At 42.6% G+C, this 17729-nt stretch overlaps 2 protein-coding genes across 3 annotated transcripts in view; one reads left to right on the top strand and one right to left on the bottom strand.

The window, feature by feature from the left end:
• cyth1a (cytohesin 1a) overlaps nucleotides 1-16868 on the bottom strand; it is a 64664-nt gene extending 47796 nt beyond the window's left edge. Inside the window, exon 1 of one of the 2 annotated variants that reach the window (XM_083780617.1) lies at nucleotides 16712-16868. In XM_083780617.1, the coding sequence (XP_083636743.1) occupies nucleotides 16712-16736 (25 nt within the window). In that variant the 5' untranslated portion in view covers nucleotides 16737-16868. Of the gene's footprint in view, nucleotides 1-8345; nucleotides 8788-16711 lie in introns of those variants that run through there. The other variant, XM_083780615.1, reaches the window with a different exon arrangement.
• cenpx (centromere protein X) overlaps nucleotides 1-17729 on the top strand; it is a 141454-nt gene that overhangs the window by 27346 nt on the left and 96379 nt on the right. The gene's annotated exons all lie outside the window — the stretch shown is intronic.

Genomic DNA, 17729 nt, shown 5'->3' with positions numbered 1-17729 from the left:
AATGCTCAGAGTGACCTCTACTGGCCATTTAAATAAATTGCAGTTATATATGGCCCCAACAGTGAGGAGAGAGGGTCATAGTAAATTACAGTATACAGTATGTGTCAGCTAGATAAATGGTAATAGGAGGTACTTCAGCACACCGGCAAAACAAAACAAATCATCCATGGCACGAGGTCCAGACAAAGAAGTAAAAATATTTGCATAATTGCCTCATATTTCCCAATTTTTACAAAGGGAAAGCGGCAGCATGTAATTTAGGGCTGCTTTTCCGCTGGTGCCCTGAAGGAAAATATAATCTCTTGTAACGTGAAGTTCGAGTTCTGCTGACTTAAAACAAAAAGCTAATTACACAGCAGACAGCAGATCTATATCTCCCACCAGTTGGCACAACACCAATTTACAGGTGTAGGTATTAAGTTTTGGATGAAGCCAAAGAAACAACGTGTAATGTAGAGGGGGCTCAGGGGAGACATATATTTATACTTTGTTGTACGCCAAAGTATAAAATCAGACCAAAACATATAATTACCGACTTGAGTCATGTAATAATAAAGGAATATATTTAGTTGTCTTTTGTCACACAGCTTTTACTTTTGCTCAGCGCGTGTGTGTGCGTGCGTGCGTGTACGTGGTTGGTTTGAGTGTTCCATTACGGTGCCTCAATATACACATCTTTCCATCAACATCAGTGGTTCTCCGTAGTCAAACTGATTTTGATGTTATAGACAGGGTGTCTAACAACAACAACATCTGTTAATACTCTGAGACCCACCGAAGGACCCCTGAGGGTCCCTGAACCACACATCCACATGTTTATGTCCTCATCCTCCCCTTTTTCTACCAATGTAGTTATTCCCAAGTCCCCTTGTTACTATGTCACTATAGTACTCTAGTCCCTTGTCACTGCTGACTCCCACAAACCTGGTTGGTTTGTGGGAGGGTGTGGGCATGCAGGCACCATACACACAAGACCACGACATCAGTCTGCTTATTTTCACCTGACAGTGAGGAGGTTCACAAAGTTTATCTCTCTCACATACGCAGTGCATGCACGCACACACCCTATCGGGCGCTGGCCTGTCAGAATGTTCACTGTGTGACCTCACTGATCAGACTCTTAAACAGAGAGTGTGAAATGCAGAGACCTCCTAACCGGAGCTGTAACCCCGCCTGGGACAAGTTACTCACTCACTGCTAATCTGCGCAGGGCTGTTCATCTTAGACATAGAGCATAAAATACTACTACAGTATATACTGTAAAACTAATGATCATTTATTTACTCCCACAATTAGTATCATCACCATAGACACTAGAGAAAGAGGGAAACTGTTTTGTCCTTAAAGATAGGCTACATACACACAGTAGTTTGAGTAATGTGTTGCCTCAAGGCATTGCCAAGGTTGGTCTTGGGCTAAATGCCAAAAAAAAACAAGGTTATACAGTACAAGATCCTATACCTCTAATGAGATAATGCACTGAAAGAAGTCAATCTTCAAATAGCTGGGCTCATGGGTCAACTCATCAGAGCAAAACTCTAGACTGATATGAGGAAGGTGCTTGCATGGAGGGCTCTGAACGGCATGGCCAGTGTGTGGAACTCCAACCTCCTCAAACATACAGTATAGATATCATCATGCTCAGCTTCACATATGCGACTGTAGAGGCATTCTCCTATATGGCTGTGAATGCTGGTCCCTAAAGCCTGCCCTGAAGAAGTCCATGGATGGGCGCTATACGTGCATACTAAACAACAACCGAATAAGCACCTTTAAAACAAACAAGCATCTACATACAGTATATATGGGTGGTTACCAAGGGTGAGTGCGAAAAATATATAGGCCCTCATTTATCAACGCGGCGTACGCCCAAAAATTGGCATGCGCCAAGATCACCGCCATTTCCGGCATTTATCATTCCAGCGTGGGACGTATGCCAGGCCAAACTTCACATCAGGTCGGGACTCGGGAGCTGTCGTTGACTTTATCTGCACCTGTTTTTCTGTCGTAGACAAGCGGAGGAGCATTGTCTGATCTGCTGACAGGCCTCTAAAGTTACGTATTCACTCCTAATAGCTATAAAACTAATAAATAATACATATAAAAAATAATATATATTATAAAGGCATGAATCGAAGATGTGTAACTGTAATATGAAAGGATATTTCCAACTGTACAAGAAATTAAAACTGCGCAATTAAAAACAAGTAGGCTATTATTATTACTCACAGCAGTCCGACTCACAGGGGGGTCGCTTTAACCTATGGCTTTAACATGCAGTGCTCTGCGCACTTCTTAAGAATGGGTTAAATAAATATCCTACAAACCTATTCCATTCATGATGATGTGATATGTGATTAAGGTAGCCTATACTTGACAAAGGTTCCGTTGTAGCCTCACAGAATAATCCTACTGGCGTTTCTTTCCAGTGTGCCGAAATGTACAATAGGTGCGTGCATGCGTGCATGCGTGCATGCGTGCATGCGTGCATGCGTGCATGCGTGCATGCGTGCATGCGCGACATGACACATTGACAGGCAAGCGAGGCGAGAGGGGGAAACGTTTTTATTGGCTTTCCATCATGTAACTATGTTTTACATACATTGTTTGGTCATATTCATGTCGCAAAAACAAGGGCGAGGCCTGATTTTGTAGGGTCATGCCAGATTGATTTCAGCCGTCACATTTATCAATGCTACGACCGAAATTACGCAAGGATCAGCTGTTTGCGATCACTTCATAAATGCCATGCCGACGTGAGCGTACTCGCTCGAATTTGAGGCAGAATTTACACTCCATTGATAACTGAGGGCCATAGTCTGGCTGGAGAATGAGTCTGGTCACTGTCTGGGAGCAGAAAATGCCAAATCAGGCTGATATCAACATTACTTTTATTTCTCTTCCTTCATGTGCAGTTCTCTTACAAAACAAACAATATAAAGAAACATATTTTGTCACCATAATAAGTTTGCATCCATTCATAGCTTTGTCTCCATCCAGCATTGCTACTGGGCAGTACCTCCTGCAAACCACTTTTACAATAAGCTGATTTTGCAAATGGTTGAATATATACAATGCTGCTGCTGACAATGCAGCTTGTGCCTTCAGAACAGAAACAGCCAGAGCCAAACATATCTTTATATCCACAGCCTCCTGTGGGCTCTGGGCTGGAGCCCACAGGTGTCATTTCCATGTCAGCGAACCCGAGCAAAGCAGCTATTTGCCTCGCAGAAGACAGGACTGGTACTTGGCTGATATTCATCGGCTAATTACTGTCACATCTTCCTTAAAGGGCTACTTCACCCCTTTTGCAACCAGATCTTACTTTGATGACGTTTAGTATACAAGAAACACTATCCTGGGGTGTGCAATATGTGTTTTTTATATTTTAGTCATGTCATGTTCATGCCCAAAATGTGTCAACCTCTCCACAAGGAGGGGAAGTGCACTAAAGCATTATGGTCATTGTAGGAATTCAGAAATCCAGTCAAATCCTAGTCAAACACAGACTTCTGTGTTACAAATACTATTAACATTGAGTGAAATGTCCCTTTAAGCAGCAGTGCTACATCAAAATATGCTAGCCTGGCTCCAGCCCTGAATCGCTAGCATTACAAAATATGTGTCCTGGCACTGGCGAAGTGAAACGATGAGAGTGTCAGGCTAAGAATGTGCCTCATTCTCTCCCACACTTACGACCGAGTTAGACTTGGTTGTGTGCTGTGTCGAGCAGCAACGGAAAAAGCCGATCTACATGATCTACAACACGTCGCAACATAACACGCGAGCGATGTGGATTGGCTATTATTAACACTGTGCGTGTATGAATGAATCACTCTTTACACCATTCAAATACTCTTAAACACAACTGAATACATATTGAAAAACATAGGAGGTATGCGAACACTGTTGTTTTGTTTTAGAGTCTAACAAGCATGCTGACAGATATGTAGAGATTGAAATATATTGTACATTTTCTATCCCATACTCAGCCTTCAATTGCCTGGACTAAGAGGCAAATAAAGATACGTAGGTTGAAATATACTGCATATTATCACCTTTTTGAAAGATTTTTGTATTGTATTTTTGTATGAGAACTACGGATTTAGAAGAATCAGCCTCATGCAGGTCTTAAAGGGTTAACTGGCATGGTGGGCCGAGGTCACCACGAGTGACCTCCTCTTAAGCAACTCACCAAGTCAAACATGGATGAACCGATGCTGCCAAACATGGTTTGCTTCGGGTTGAGGGTCGAGTATATAGAGGATCAATATACAGTATCCAGGTGCAAGCCGAACCAGGTCGAGGTCTATATCTGCCTAAGAAGTAAGAACATTCTACATGCAGGCCTGGATCAGCTCCTAGTATCTGACTCCATCTGTCGGTCAACACTTAGGAAACACAGAGGAGAACTTACATGTGACAACATGTTGTCAGTCACGATTGACATGAGATGACCTGATACGGTACCCGAATGGTAATTAGCGCATGCCTCATGCGCAAAATACCTTCTTCAGTGTGTACCCTGGGCCTGTTGGACACCCAGCCAGACTGGATGTCAATCCCCTAGCTAGCTGCTTTCTGTCTGCCTTTCCTTTCTCTCTCTCACTGTTGCAATACCAAAATAAATAACAAATAATAATGATCAGTATGGACGCAGTCAACATCCACTGTCCTGCCAAACCCTTAATAATAATAATAATAATAATAGCTTGAATTTATATAGTGCCTTTCATGAACCCAAGCACGCTTTACAAAATGTATATAAGTGTCTTTTCAAGGTAGCCTTAAAATAATCTAGTGTTGGAGCATGGCAAATCTCTATTGGGAGAGAGTTCCACAGGGTGGGGGTGGGGGCTGCCACACTGAACGCTCTGTCCCCGAAGGTTCGCTTGACTGCCTTGGGGACAAAGAGGAGGTCCAAGTTTGTGTACCACAGGTTCAGTGTCACCTGATGTGTTCTCAGCCAACTCCCTTCCCACACTTGTTCACCGCGGCGGTTTTCCATAGTGGTATGTGGTGGAATCTTCAATGTTGTTCAAGTTCTTTTCAAGCCACACAAGGGTACAGCAATGAGAACTTGATAAGCCACATTAGTACAAGTGCTAAAATAATGAACGATGGGTTGAGGATCGACAGGAAGGGAGTCGGGACGAGGTAACTTATTAACGTAGTGAAGTCTTTTCATTGCAGCTTTCTCAATTAAATTCACTAAAAAAAGCTCAACCCTCCCCATGCTCTCCAGATCAACCAACATGCACACTTCACACAACCATAAACAATAAATGTGGGCAATCACCAAGTCATGCTGGGAAATCCTTCGGAGCAGAATTGCCACACCCTAGAACACTAAAATAACTAAATAAGAGTTGATCACATATTTCTCGTTTGTGAATACATTTATAAAATAAAATAAAGTATGCGGTTAAGCGATTACAAAAAGAAGAAAAAAAACAGTATCACTGTCATTCATTCATTATCTTTATATATCCTGCCTTAAGCTATGAATATGTAGAATGTGCACAAGAATCTAAGTGACATTTTGAGTGTGTTTTAAAAGCCCACATGCTATTGAGTTACAGTATGTAGTGTACAGATAGTGACCTTATAGTGTTACTTAATTTGGCCTGGCCCTTGCTGTCCCACCATTAGTGAAACATGAATCACTTTAATGATTCACAAGTAAAATAGAAATAATAAATAACAATTCAAAAGCAAAAACACACTTGGAGTTCTTGCCGGGCACGGTCTTGTTGTTGTTGTTGTCGTGACATTAAGCACTAACTCTGCTGTCACAGCATTCTTGACACCAGAGAAATCCGGTTCATGCTTAATGTACATTTTCACTTCCCCACCATGTGGGAAATGTCATCTCTCACATGTCACTCCACTGCTGATCTATCTATTGCGACATCACGAGGGCGGGAGCGACACTCCCCATATTGAACTGGACAGATTTCAAACCACATGCACCAACTCAGTGAACATTGAGGACATTGGCCTGTTTAACAACAGCCGTCCTCTTACTTGACGATCACATAGGTTACATACGCTGCTAATTATGATGAGTCACTGTGCCTGTCTATAAGACAAGTCCCTAAGTATTATTAGGGCATAGTCCTATAACTGTTGTATATGTGTAGCCTAATTATCTTTTTATTATTCAATTTTATTTCCTTATTCTTCGTTATACAGTATGTAGCACAATCTAATCTGCGGGTCCCAACAAAATAAAGTAGTTTGGCGTTCAAGTGGGCCCATGCTTAACAGTGTCTAGAGTAGAGACAAGAAACAATAAGCCAACACATGTCAAGTCATGTATATCCTGCCCAAAGGTTTAATACGCATTGAAGCAGATTCTTGACAACTAAAACATTCTTTCAGAGGTCAATGACATTGACAGTAAAGAAAGCAGGAAAGATCACGAGAGACCCAACTCCTAACCTCACCACCTGCTTCGAGGTCCTGTCCCCGGGTGGGAGATATGCTGTCCCTCTATTCAAGAAGGCAAAGGGCAGTGCCAGTTTCATCCCCTCAGCCATTAAGCTCCTTAATAAACACAACCCTGCTGATCCACCTCACCTGGTCAAACTGGACTTGCTTGCTAATGCCAACTCCCCCCGGACCCCCCACACAAACGTGCAGTCGCCCCCTCAAGTGTGGAGAGGACATTGCTTTCTGAAGACCCTTTTAAATGTAGAATTAAGTAATAGGCATACCCTATAGAATTACTTTGCTGGATGTTTTAATTGTGGTGTATATTTTATGCATTGTCTTGTCTTGAATGCATTGACCTGAGCAAAAAGAGTGGAAGGTAAATTACATCTAATCTAATGTAATTAAGCCCAATTTATACTTTGTCTTATGCCTGTAACCTGTGCCCAAGATAGCCAATCACTAATCAGTGATGCATTGTGAGCCTGTAGATCGGCTAGTTTCGGCATGCGACACCGTCGTAAAACAGAGCCTGAATTAGGCTGGGACGGATTAAGACTTGCACTAGGAGGCCCTGCAGGTCAATTGCGCAAAAATCTTAGAAATCCTTGTCAGCTCTATTAGTCAGACAGCTTAGAGCTACAGGAGGGTTGTAATGTATAGACAGAAGGGCCCACATATTTGACTGTTAGTTAACATATACATTTTAGTAAATTGTAGATCAGTCTTGGGGCCTAGGAGCCACCCCAGGGGCCTCTGCTAGTCAAGGGACCCTTGGCACTGGCCCTCTTTGCCTATAGGTCCATAATCCGGCCATAGAATTATAGCTTTATGCTTACATATGACGTATGACGTTGTCTCACACCCCAAAAATAACAGATCAACAATCTACAGTCACAATGCGACAGGTTGTGAGCTTTTAGATGGGCTATTTTTGTGCCTTACAAGTTATGACAAAGTATGAACCAGGCTGGCCTGCAACACTCTGCAACACAGGCTTATCTGTTTTGAGCTGATGATGCCCAGTAAACATTCAGACACACACACAGCAACTAGTGGAATGCAGACGAGAGGAATCTGTCTCACACAGTTCCAACAGTGGAACTTGAGGAAGGAGGAGTGCAGCATTTGCATGATAAAGAAGAAATGTATATCACTCAAATCTACTGTAGCACTGTGTGCAAAAACACCACAGATATAATAAGTTTGTCTCCATCTCAATTTCTCAAAGTGTGTGTGTGTGTGTGTGTGTGTGTGTGTGTGTGTGTGTGTGTGTGTGTGTGTGTGTGTGTGTGTGTGTGTGTGTGTGTGTGTGTGTGTGTGTGGCGCGCCAGTACAGATTACACCTGCTTAGTACTGAGTTAGCAGGGCGTGCTTAAAGAGAGTACCGTATGCAGTAGCTACAACAAGCTCTATTTTTGTCAGCCTATCTGTTATCATCTCTTGGGGAAGCCACGTATTTTTGCTATTGCTCATGCACTATCATGCCTGCTCATTCACACACACACACACACACACACACACACACACACACACACACACACACACACACACACACACACACACACACACACACACACACACACAGTATGTAATTGCATTGCATTCCGCTGCACACGAAACCTGTTGCACTATAATAGATTTCACATATTATGTGAAATCTTGACAGAGAAAAGAATGTCAACAGGCTTCCTCCTGCTCTTACAACAGACATGCCAGACACACATCATGATCCAGGTACTTTAAGGTAAGCGCTGATGTCTGCAGCAAGGGACCTAGTTTCCTATTATGAACAGACAATAAATCATGATGCGACCCAGCATGTCATTAGGAAGGTTGCGCTGCCTACTGTAGCATCTTCACTCATAATGTATGTACATATAGATGCTTCCCTGAGCAGACAGCCTTACCTGAAAAATCCTGGACGAGTACAGCTGGACACAACATCGCCTGGAAGCTGGACACGCAAAGTTCACTCACTGAACCCATCGCTGCAGTCAGACGAGTGCTGTACGTGTGTGTGTATGCTGTATGTGTTCAGTGTTGTATGTATTGTGTGTGTGTGTGTGTGTGTGTGTGTGTGTCCCTGAATAATAGCGCTCTCCTAATGATTGACACAGGAGAGTGGTGTGGAGAGAAAAGGGGGCCGGTGCTGCCGAGGCCAGCCCCCACGTGGAGAGGCTCGGTCTCAGCCAGGCACGCTGACACGGTACCGTAGAAGGCTCTCCTCCCAGGTGGTGCACTCTGTCGCTCTGACTGTCCAGTGTAATCCCTGATGTGTGATCCCTAATCCCTGATGAAACCGTCCTCTCCTTTCTCGCACCCTCTGACTCTGTCTTCGCATTCAAAGCCTTACAGCCCTTTTCAGTGCATTCATTTCACTTCTGCTTTCTCCCTCTTCCCCCTTTGTGCTGTTCTTCTTTTACTTTGCCTTTCTCTGTCATTCTCACTCACTCACTTCACTCACTCACACTGAGCTCTCTCTCTCTGTCTCCCCCTCCCTGTCTTTTCGTCACCTCTCTCGTGTTCCCTTGCTACTTGCACAGTAACTCTACAAGATATTCTTAGACCTAACAGACTGCACACAAACACAAAAAATAAACCCAGGCACATTCTGGACAAAATCTCCCAACCGCCACCCTCACTATATTCATGCACGCTCACACTCAAAAGGATTACAATGGAAATAAGCTCTCAGGCTTTATTGTGTCCGTTTGACAAATATATGTTCATGTACATGCATTTTTGTCAATAAAAACGTCAGTCAATCAAATCTTTCTCGCTCTTGCTCTCACTTCAACAGACTCCCTGCAAGCATCCGTACAATACTGTATGTCGCAAAATATAAAGTGATAACACACACACAAGTACCAAGTGGTGTTTGTGTGTGCATGTTTGTGTGTGCGTGTGTGGGGGACATGGCAGCCAGTTAGCCTACTGTACATCAGCGACAGCACGCCATTCTAGTTCAGTTTCATCTGCCCTGTTGTTCCAGTGATGCATCATTTGGCTTCTAAAAGTAAATCAAGGTTTCATAGTTGCTTGGCAACAGATGGGGAGAAATCATTTGTTCCTTGATGGAAACATTTGTCTTAATAATGTTCTTCGCTCTCACACTGTTCATAGAAAGCCAATATCACACTATCACAGCCAGCTCTTCACAATGCAAAGCCACATGCTTGCACGTATGCAGCAGGCGCGCACACACACACACACACACACGGAAAAGATCGAGGGGTTTGATGATGGGTTCTCAGATCGTTTGAACCCTAACGCTCAGTTTTGACCAGATGAAGAGCCTTGGCTCGAAACGTCGTCAATAAAGTTATCTTTTGGAGCATATGAGTGTGCGGGTTCCCTTCTCTTACTGTTACTGTTACTTTTTTAACCCAGCACCTCCAGGAAGTGATGTGCGTATTTTACTATAGTATATTTTAACCCTAACGCTACAGCCTTCATTATACATAGTTGCATGCCAGTGTTACGCACTGAAAATAAACAATTTACAAGCTTGTAGATCTGCAAGATCGGGTCGTGAGACTCGTGACACATCAAGCACACAACGCAACTAATTATGAATTGGGCAAAACTCGAACCACAACCGCTAAACCAACCTCTACACTAAGACTAGACACTAAATATGTTTCTAATTGTAAGCCCCCCCCCCCCCCCCCCCTAAGCGTTTAAACAAAACCACAATTTCTCTTGTGAGGACCAGGAGAATTGTCATCAGAATTTATTTTCTAATGTTATTATTATTTATTTTTTTATACTACCGTATAATAATTGCGTCGTAATTTCAATTTCCATTGTGAAGGAAAATGGAAATGATCACTTCAGTGGTAGAATGGTCACGATTCAGCTTCCTCCCGTCAGGCAACAATGTCCACTCTCATTCGGTGCTCGTCACACACAGCAGCTTCCTTATTCTCTGCCAGTTGGGTCCCTGCTGCAGCCGAGCATGGAGAGCAGAGTGATAATGACAGAGCACAGTGTGGCACACTGCAGAGTGCCACAGTGTGGAGCCGGTACGGGCTGATAGAGATGCTATGAGGACAACGTAACACCCATAAGCTGTGCCAGCAGAGCAGGTCCAACTTTTTACTCGAGAAAATGTACAAAAGTATTGGCATCAACGTTTACTTACAGTACCTAGTACCTACTAGTACCAACAGTAGCAATGAAGTGCTCAGTATGAATGACCTATAAACTGTTTTATGTTTAAATCAGCACGCATGTTGTGAGTGAGCTTGTAGATCAACTATTTTTCAAATAGCCAAAACATAAATTAGGGGTTAAGTTGTTAACGTGTCTAAATATGAAAAGTAACTACGAAAGTGTTTTTTGTATTTTCCTTAGTGCACTAAATTGCACTAAGGTTCATTCATGCACACGTTATTTGTATTAATCCATTTGTAACACGTTTGTATTGGTATTCTCTCTGGTTTTACTGTGCATCCTACATGCAGCTGCATGAGAGTTATAATTCCTAATTTATGTTCTGTCATAGCAGGTTGTCTATTTTCAGCACGCGACTCCGCCGTATGACAAGGTAAAAATCTGTCTTAGATGTCACTTTGCTTGAAGGCAGCTGTCAGTGGAACTACGTACCGTGGAATTCAAAACACCATGATTAGACTCTGGCAGTTCAGTTGTGTGCATGAGGCAAGGAGGAAGTCTTCCCCGGTGAGTTGAAAAGTACAGCAGTGTTAAAATTAGATTTTTACTGTGACGCAAGTGCTCCACACTCTGTTCCCTTCCATTTATCATTATGACATGCCGGTTTCTAAAATGGGACTGAGGGCTCATGTGGAAATTCAAATATGTGTTTTTTTCTGAAATTGATATTATATTGTAATAATTATATAGTGTGTTTGTTCTGTAGGAACCTGCGGCTGCTCAGTCACTTTCTGTTTCAGAGAGACCATCTCAAACTAGAAGGGAAATATGCACTTAACCGGATGCCTGTTTGTGTTCGACAGGCAAAGCAGCGACATGCATCCACACCCTGGCACTGAAGGATGGGGTGTGGATGGTGCATAATGTCTTTGCGTTTGGGGATGTGGATGTGAGAGTGTTGACACTAAGCTGCAGCATCCGCGTACCATGGACTGTTCTCCTGGGCAGAACCCGCTGTGACTGATTCCTACAACAACCACAAGACGAAGGTCATATATACAAGTACCAAGCAGTGTAGAATGTTAGCAGGGACGGGCGATGCCGGTGACACAGTGCTGGGGCCCAGGTTCTCAAAGTCCAGCTTCAATGCTCTTGGGGGCCTACGTGGCCCAGGGAGGGGGTCCAGCTATGTGGCTGATACCAATAACCACCACATTCAAGTCCTGTATTAACCCATTCTGACCCGAGATCAGATTCATACGAGGTTTCCGCCGGACACACACTGGTCTGATGAACCCATTCTGACCTGAGATCAGATTCTAAAAATGTCAGTCGCTCTTCGATTTTTCAAAAATAGCAGACCTACAAGCTCGTATCGCGCCACTCGGTGGCGCGATACGAGCTTGTAGATCTGCTATTTTTAAATAGCTAAAGCATAACATGATGCCAACACCAAAATGGGTGCCCGGTCAGAATGGGTTAAGGGGCAAACATTGCTAATTTCTCAGGGGAATGAACAACAGTGGCAGGCTGGCAGCTAGTGGTTTAATTAGGCACTGTGGAGACTGGGGTTCAATACCTCCATGGTGCGTGCATCAGGTTTGGCCAGGTGCTCCAATGAATACAATTGTAGGGACGGCTGGGAAGGTGAGCTCTGTCACTGCACTAGTGACTTCTAGTTTGGTTAAGGCACCTGTTCAGCAGGGAGAAGTACTGGGAGGGATAGCGTGTGTTCATTGCACTTGTTGTCTACTACACCATCCCCAGAACCACCGGTAGGGGTTGGCAGTGATAGGGACTACCGAATACAAACATATGGGTGAACTGACAGCAACTAACCAATTGGGGAGAGGAGGAAATTAGCAGGACATTTACATCGAAGTCAACATGGGCATTGAAAAGAGGACTGGTGAAAGCTTGGTGGCTGCTAAGAGGTCCTTTCCTCTGTACACAAAACATGTAGGGTTAGAAGTTCTTTGACAGTTATACATGCACCCCACCAAGTGGACATGACATGTAACAGCACCTTTCTGTTTCAGGTAATACAGCTACCAATTCTTCTTGCTGTAGAATATACAGTAACTGCAGTTCGTGCTGCAAACCTCACATGAATTCAGCAATGGCATATACACTGGAATACCACAAGGGGGACGTAGTATAGGCTATGCAAATGTTGCATGAAAATGTATTGCTGGCCTGGTGAATGAAGTAAGAACACTACAGCAGCAGCAACAACAAAAACACCAACAGTGCAGAAAGCCAGAAACTCTTAAAAAAATAAGCTGTGTCTTCTAGAACAGTGGTTTGGTGGTTCCCAAACCTTTTAGCTCAAGACCCAAAAGAGAAATTAGACGTTTGCCCTAGACCCAAACTAGTGAAAATAGCATTGTGAGCTTGTAGCTATTTTCACTACTTGTTAAACATTAGTTTTCAAATTTATGAAACTTCTTTAAAGAAGAAAATCACACCCTTGTGAATTGAGAGGCGCTCTTATAATCGTACATCATCATGACGTAACATGTCGATTTGCTCAGACACATACGTAAATTCTCCATTCATTGTCAATGGGATTGATTGGATTGATTTGTCTAGGACAAAAATAGCCGATTTGCTCGTCTACATATAATGTAAATTCTCTATTCATTGTCAATGACATTTAATGTTTGTGTTAGGACAAAATAGTCGATTTGCTCAGACACATGACGTAAATCTCAATTAATTAGTCATACATAGACTCCATTATTCCAAATTAAAATTACTTAACATATACCCAGATATTTCTTCGCATTGTGACAAATGTAATACAATAGATGCAAATCTTCTTCATAGCTTCGCCCTTTGCCCTCGGATACAAAGATATTGGATTAAGATATTTGAGACGCTCTCTGATATTTTGAGTATTCATATTGACCCCCGATCCTGTACTAATTATTCTGGGTTTGTCAGACTCCATGCCTATGTTGACGAGAGCGCAGAAACAACTCTTCTCATATGGTCTGATTACAGCGAAAAAACTAATTCTGACACACTAGAAGAAGGAGGAGGCTCCTGCATTTAGGCACTGGTTAAATGAAATGACTAGTACACTTCATCTTGAGAGAATAAGGTATTTCCTGAGAAACAGGGAGAGCCAGTTTGATAAGGTTTGGCTGCCCCTTGTCCATTACCTGAGTAGAAACGATTAATAGACAGGATACCATTGATATGGTTGACTGTACGCCATTTTCTTTTTAGATGTTTTCCATGAGCTTTCTATCATCTTATTATATAGTATGCAGTGTCACTGAGCAGTATGGGTGGGAGGGTTAAGGGATTTCTTTCTCTTTTTTGTCTTGTTTATTTTTTCTTTCATTTTGTTTCATAAAAAATATATCATATCATATCATAATGTTTGTAATAATTTATAATCTGTTCAATAAAAACATATTTGACAAAAATCTCAATTCATTGTCAATGGCATTTAAAATTATTGTTTGTGTTAGCACAGAAATCTACACTATAGCTGAATATAGGACCCTCAAAAAAGATTTCTTCATGAAATTAGTTTTTCTTTTTTTAATGTTTTGAAACAAAAGGGTTTCCAGTCCCCAGTGTTTGGGAACCAGCGTTCTAGAACAGACTGAGACATAGTTGAATAAGCTGGCTGTGTCTTGGTGGGTCTCCCACTCAGCGGCTTAATATAGCATCACCTCTACTGACTAACAATCGCCTTTGTTTGTGTGCGTGTCCTGTTATTGATTTATGATTTCTTGACACATCGTACACAAAGACAACAATGATATTTTGCAGGAGGAAGTGAGAGGAGGAGTAACTCTGCTGTATAGCACTCTGCAGATTTTCCTCTCCAGTCTTTTTTTTATGTTTTCATTGATGGGCCCCAGAATAGATACCCTGGCTGTCTGTCAGGTTGCACTCACATTTTCTTTCTCTGGCATACTGCAAGTGTCAATCACTTGTGTGTGTAGTAGATACGTTTTTTTATACTCTGGACTTTTGCCATTTATTTTTATCCTTGAAGTGCCAGGTGTAAAACCAAACCAGAAAATCAACTGATGTTTTTATTTTGCCCACTATGGAGGGCTGTCTAGTGTCCATCTTTCAGAAATAAGACTTATCAGTTCGCTTACAAGTAGCCTATAGCCTACAACAATTCTATAGCCACACCACCAACCACATGCGCCTGTCTCTATGCACCACACCTAGGAGTCAACCACCAGAACTTCCTCTGGCATGCAGACAGCAGCGTTGCCCGATTTTGGCGAGAGAAATAAGCAAGCAGGTCTATGAAGCCACAAAAGAAGCGTCTATTGGCTATTTGAAAATAGCCGATCTACAAGCTCACAACGCGTTGAAATGCAAATGCGTTGTGAGCTTGTACATCTACTATCTTCTAAGTAAAATCTTGGGAAAAAGTTAAACATTTCGAATATTCTTTGAAATACACAAAATGTTTTTAGATTGTGCAGGAGGGGTCGGTGGACAAATAATACTATTGGGAAACAAGCCCAAATAAGCAACTGCACTTTAGAAACAAGTCCCAAAAACGCAACCAGCAACTACCAATATTTACAAGCAACAGAAAAACAAGCCCAACGTCGCTTATAATAAGCAGACATGGCAACACTGGCAGACTGACAGCAGAGAGGGGCAAATTGCACCGGATAAAAGGATGAAACAGCAACAGATGACACCCCAGAGTGTAGCAAAGAGAGGCATGTGAGGTGATTCTAGAAACCAAGCCAGAAGCTATACACCTATAGAAAGTGCCAAGATGGCTAGTTTAAACTAGCACCTATAGCAACATTCTCACAGCAGAATGAAAGAAGAGATGAATGTGGCAGCTCTTCCCTTCTCCTGGATTATTTATTCCACAGTATAATCATGCTGATCATCCATCCATGTTCATGTCCAACACAAAGAACAATAACTGAATAACACCAGGCAGAGGGATTAATTTTATACACTCTCCTTACCCTGAATATGCTGAATCGTCACAGTGCTCACTGCTCAGGGAGAGAGATAGTATGATATCATGACATGGCCTAGTACTGAATACGTATTTTCACTGAAATCCATAATGGGCCAGTGATTTTGTCAAGGAGATGTCAGGGACATCTCAGGGTGTCAGGGTGCATGTTATTTGAATGTGCTGAAAGTCACAGTATTCTGGTTGTTACAAAATAATGGCTGAAGTAACTCGAACTTGTGAAAGAGGACATTATACAACATCTTTGTACAAAGACAGTCTCTTTTATGTTTGAGGCGTTTGAGATAGCATCTATTCTAGAGGGTAGGCTACAGACTAGATGAAATCTGGCAATGAGGCCATTGCTGCAGGTTCTATTTTGAGATGCATTAAGATAGCAACAAACTAAACCGATAAATAATTGAGACCTGGGCTCTATGTAATCAGGCAATGAATCATACCCTATAACAGTATCATGGGTCACTCACTGTATATATGTCATGTCAGGTCTGAATTTCCTGTAAGGACAATTATAAGGTTCCAATAATGACTGCTGTGAGTGCTATCTGTCTCTCAGGAGTCTATAGTCTTCTAGACCTGACTATAAGTGCCATTATGATAATATCAAAACACGTGACACAATGTTACTGAACAACGTCAATAATAAAGGCAGCTACATTATTTACAGCATCAAGTAGCCTATTATATTAAGCATAAAGAGTAAAATGTTGTGAGGCTTTTTCAACATGCATGCATTCTAAACTGACAGCTGTTCATTCATCATGCAAACCTTTATCCTACAGTGAACCACAGAGAGACTATTAGCCTACCTCTATCTGTTTATTTAATACATGAGAAAAGATTATCTAAAACTCTTATTGTAAATGAGCTAAAGGGAGAAGACTGCGTGCATCTCCAATTAATTTCAACAGCAGCTACATCAAGGAATTTGGTAAAATATCCACAGAACCCTGTAAGAAAGATACATCACTCTCAAAATTGAACTTGGATGACTTTACAGAAGAATCATACAATTAAGGCGATCGGCAACTCCGCGATCTGTTTCACGTGGTCTTTGTGAACTAATAGGTTATTATGAGAGTAGACAGAACATGCCTGTATCTGTATGATTCTGTGCTAAAGGGGGGGGGGGGGGTTGGATATCATCATATCATATTTAAACAGACCCACCGTATTGCTGCTGCTGCCCCTCCATCCTCCTGGTGCTGATGCTGCTGCAACGCAGACTCACTCCGCCGTCCGTCCAGTCCGGCCGGGGGCTTCTCTTCTCTCTAGTCTCGCCACCAAGCAGCTGCTACAACCCGGATACCTTCTGCCGCTGTCTGCGGCGCGGTGCACCGTGCCCCACCCCACCCCACCCCCGCTCCGACTCGGTCGCACTCCAGTCTGTCCGAATGTGTCTAATTATCCACTGTCTATAGGAGGGGACTTTTCAGCTGCAACGTGTCGTTAATAGTGTGACAGTCAGTCAGTGACAGCTGATTCTGGGCTGGGCTCAGTGGGCTGGTTGGAGGCTGTCTGATAGTCACAGAAACAGATACATTAAAACGCCTGCGGTCCCAGAAACATGAGCCCATGCTGGCTGGCCCCGCCCATCACAGATGATTCGTGATGTCATGTCACACAGTGGAACTTTTCCGTAGCAGGAGGGCGGTGTCGCTCGCCAAAAAGAACAGATTTGTATTTACCTAGCAGTAGCGTAGCCGAGTACTCACGTTCAACCCCTTGCACAGTGCACACACATAAATACAAAACCTGGGAACTGACCAATACAACCACCACTGTCTGTTGGCCACTGAGCAGCTTCACTGGAGAAGTTAGTGAGTTAGGGGTTCAACATCAATTCCTTGCTCAAAGGCACTTCAGAAGGGTGTTGAGTTGGGGTAAGTGTAAGCTAGGGTAAGTGGTGACAGATTCTTCCTGCCTGTGGAGGGAATCTAACCTGTAACAAGTTAATTCCTCTAACACTGACGTGTCAATCTTTCTTTTTGTTTATGCTTTATTTGCATGTTTAATTAACCGTAAAAACTATTTTAATAAATAGGCCTGTTTATTTAAATTGGATTAGGCTATTTTAGGTAAGATTATGATCCTACTGTCATACTAGTATTTGTCTGAAATCTATACCCTTGGTGTCTTGGATTTGGAACCACTGTACATGTTGGCTACAATAAAATTCAAACAGTCT

This window comes from Protomyctophum parallelum (assembly GCF_964188405.1).
Source record: "Protomyctophum parallelum genome assembly, chromosome: 13".
Lineage (NCBI taxonomy): Eukaryota > Metazoa > Chordata > Actinopteri > Myctophiformes > Myctophidae > Protomyctophum > Protomyctophum parallelum.
Note: the sequence above shows the minus strand (reverse complement) of the source record. Positions and strands in the feature narration are given on the sequence as shown.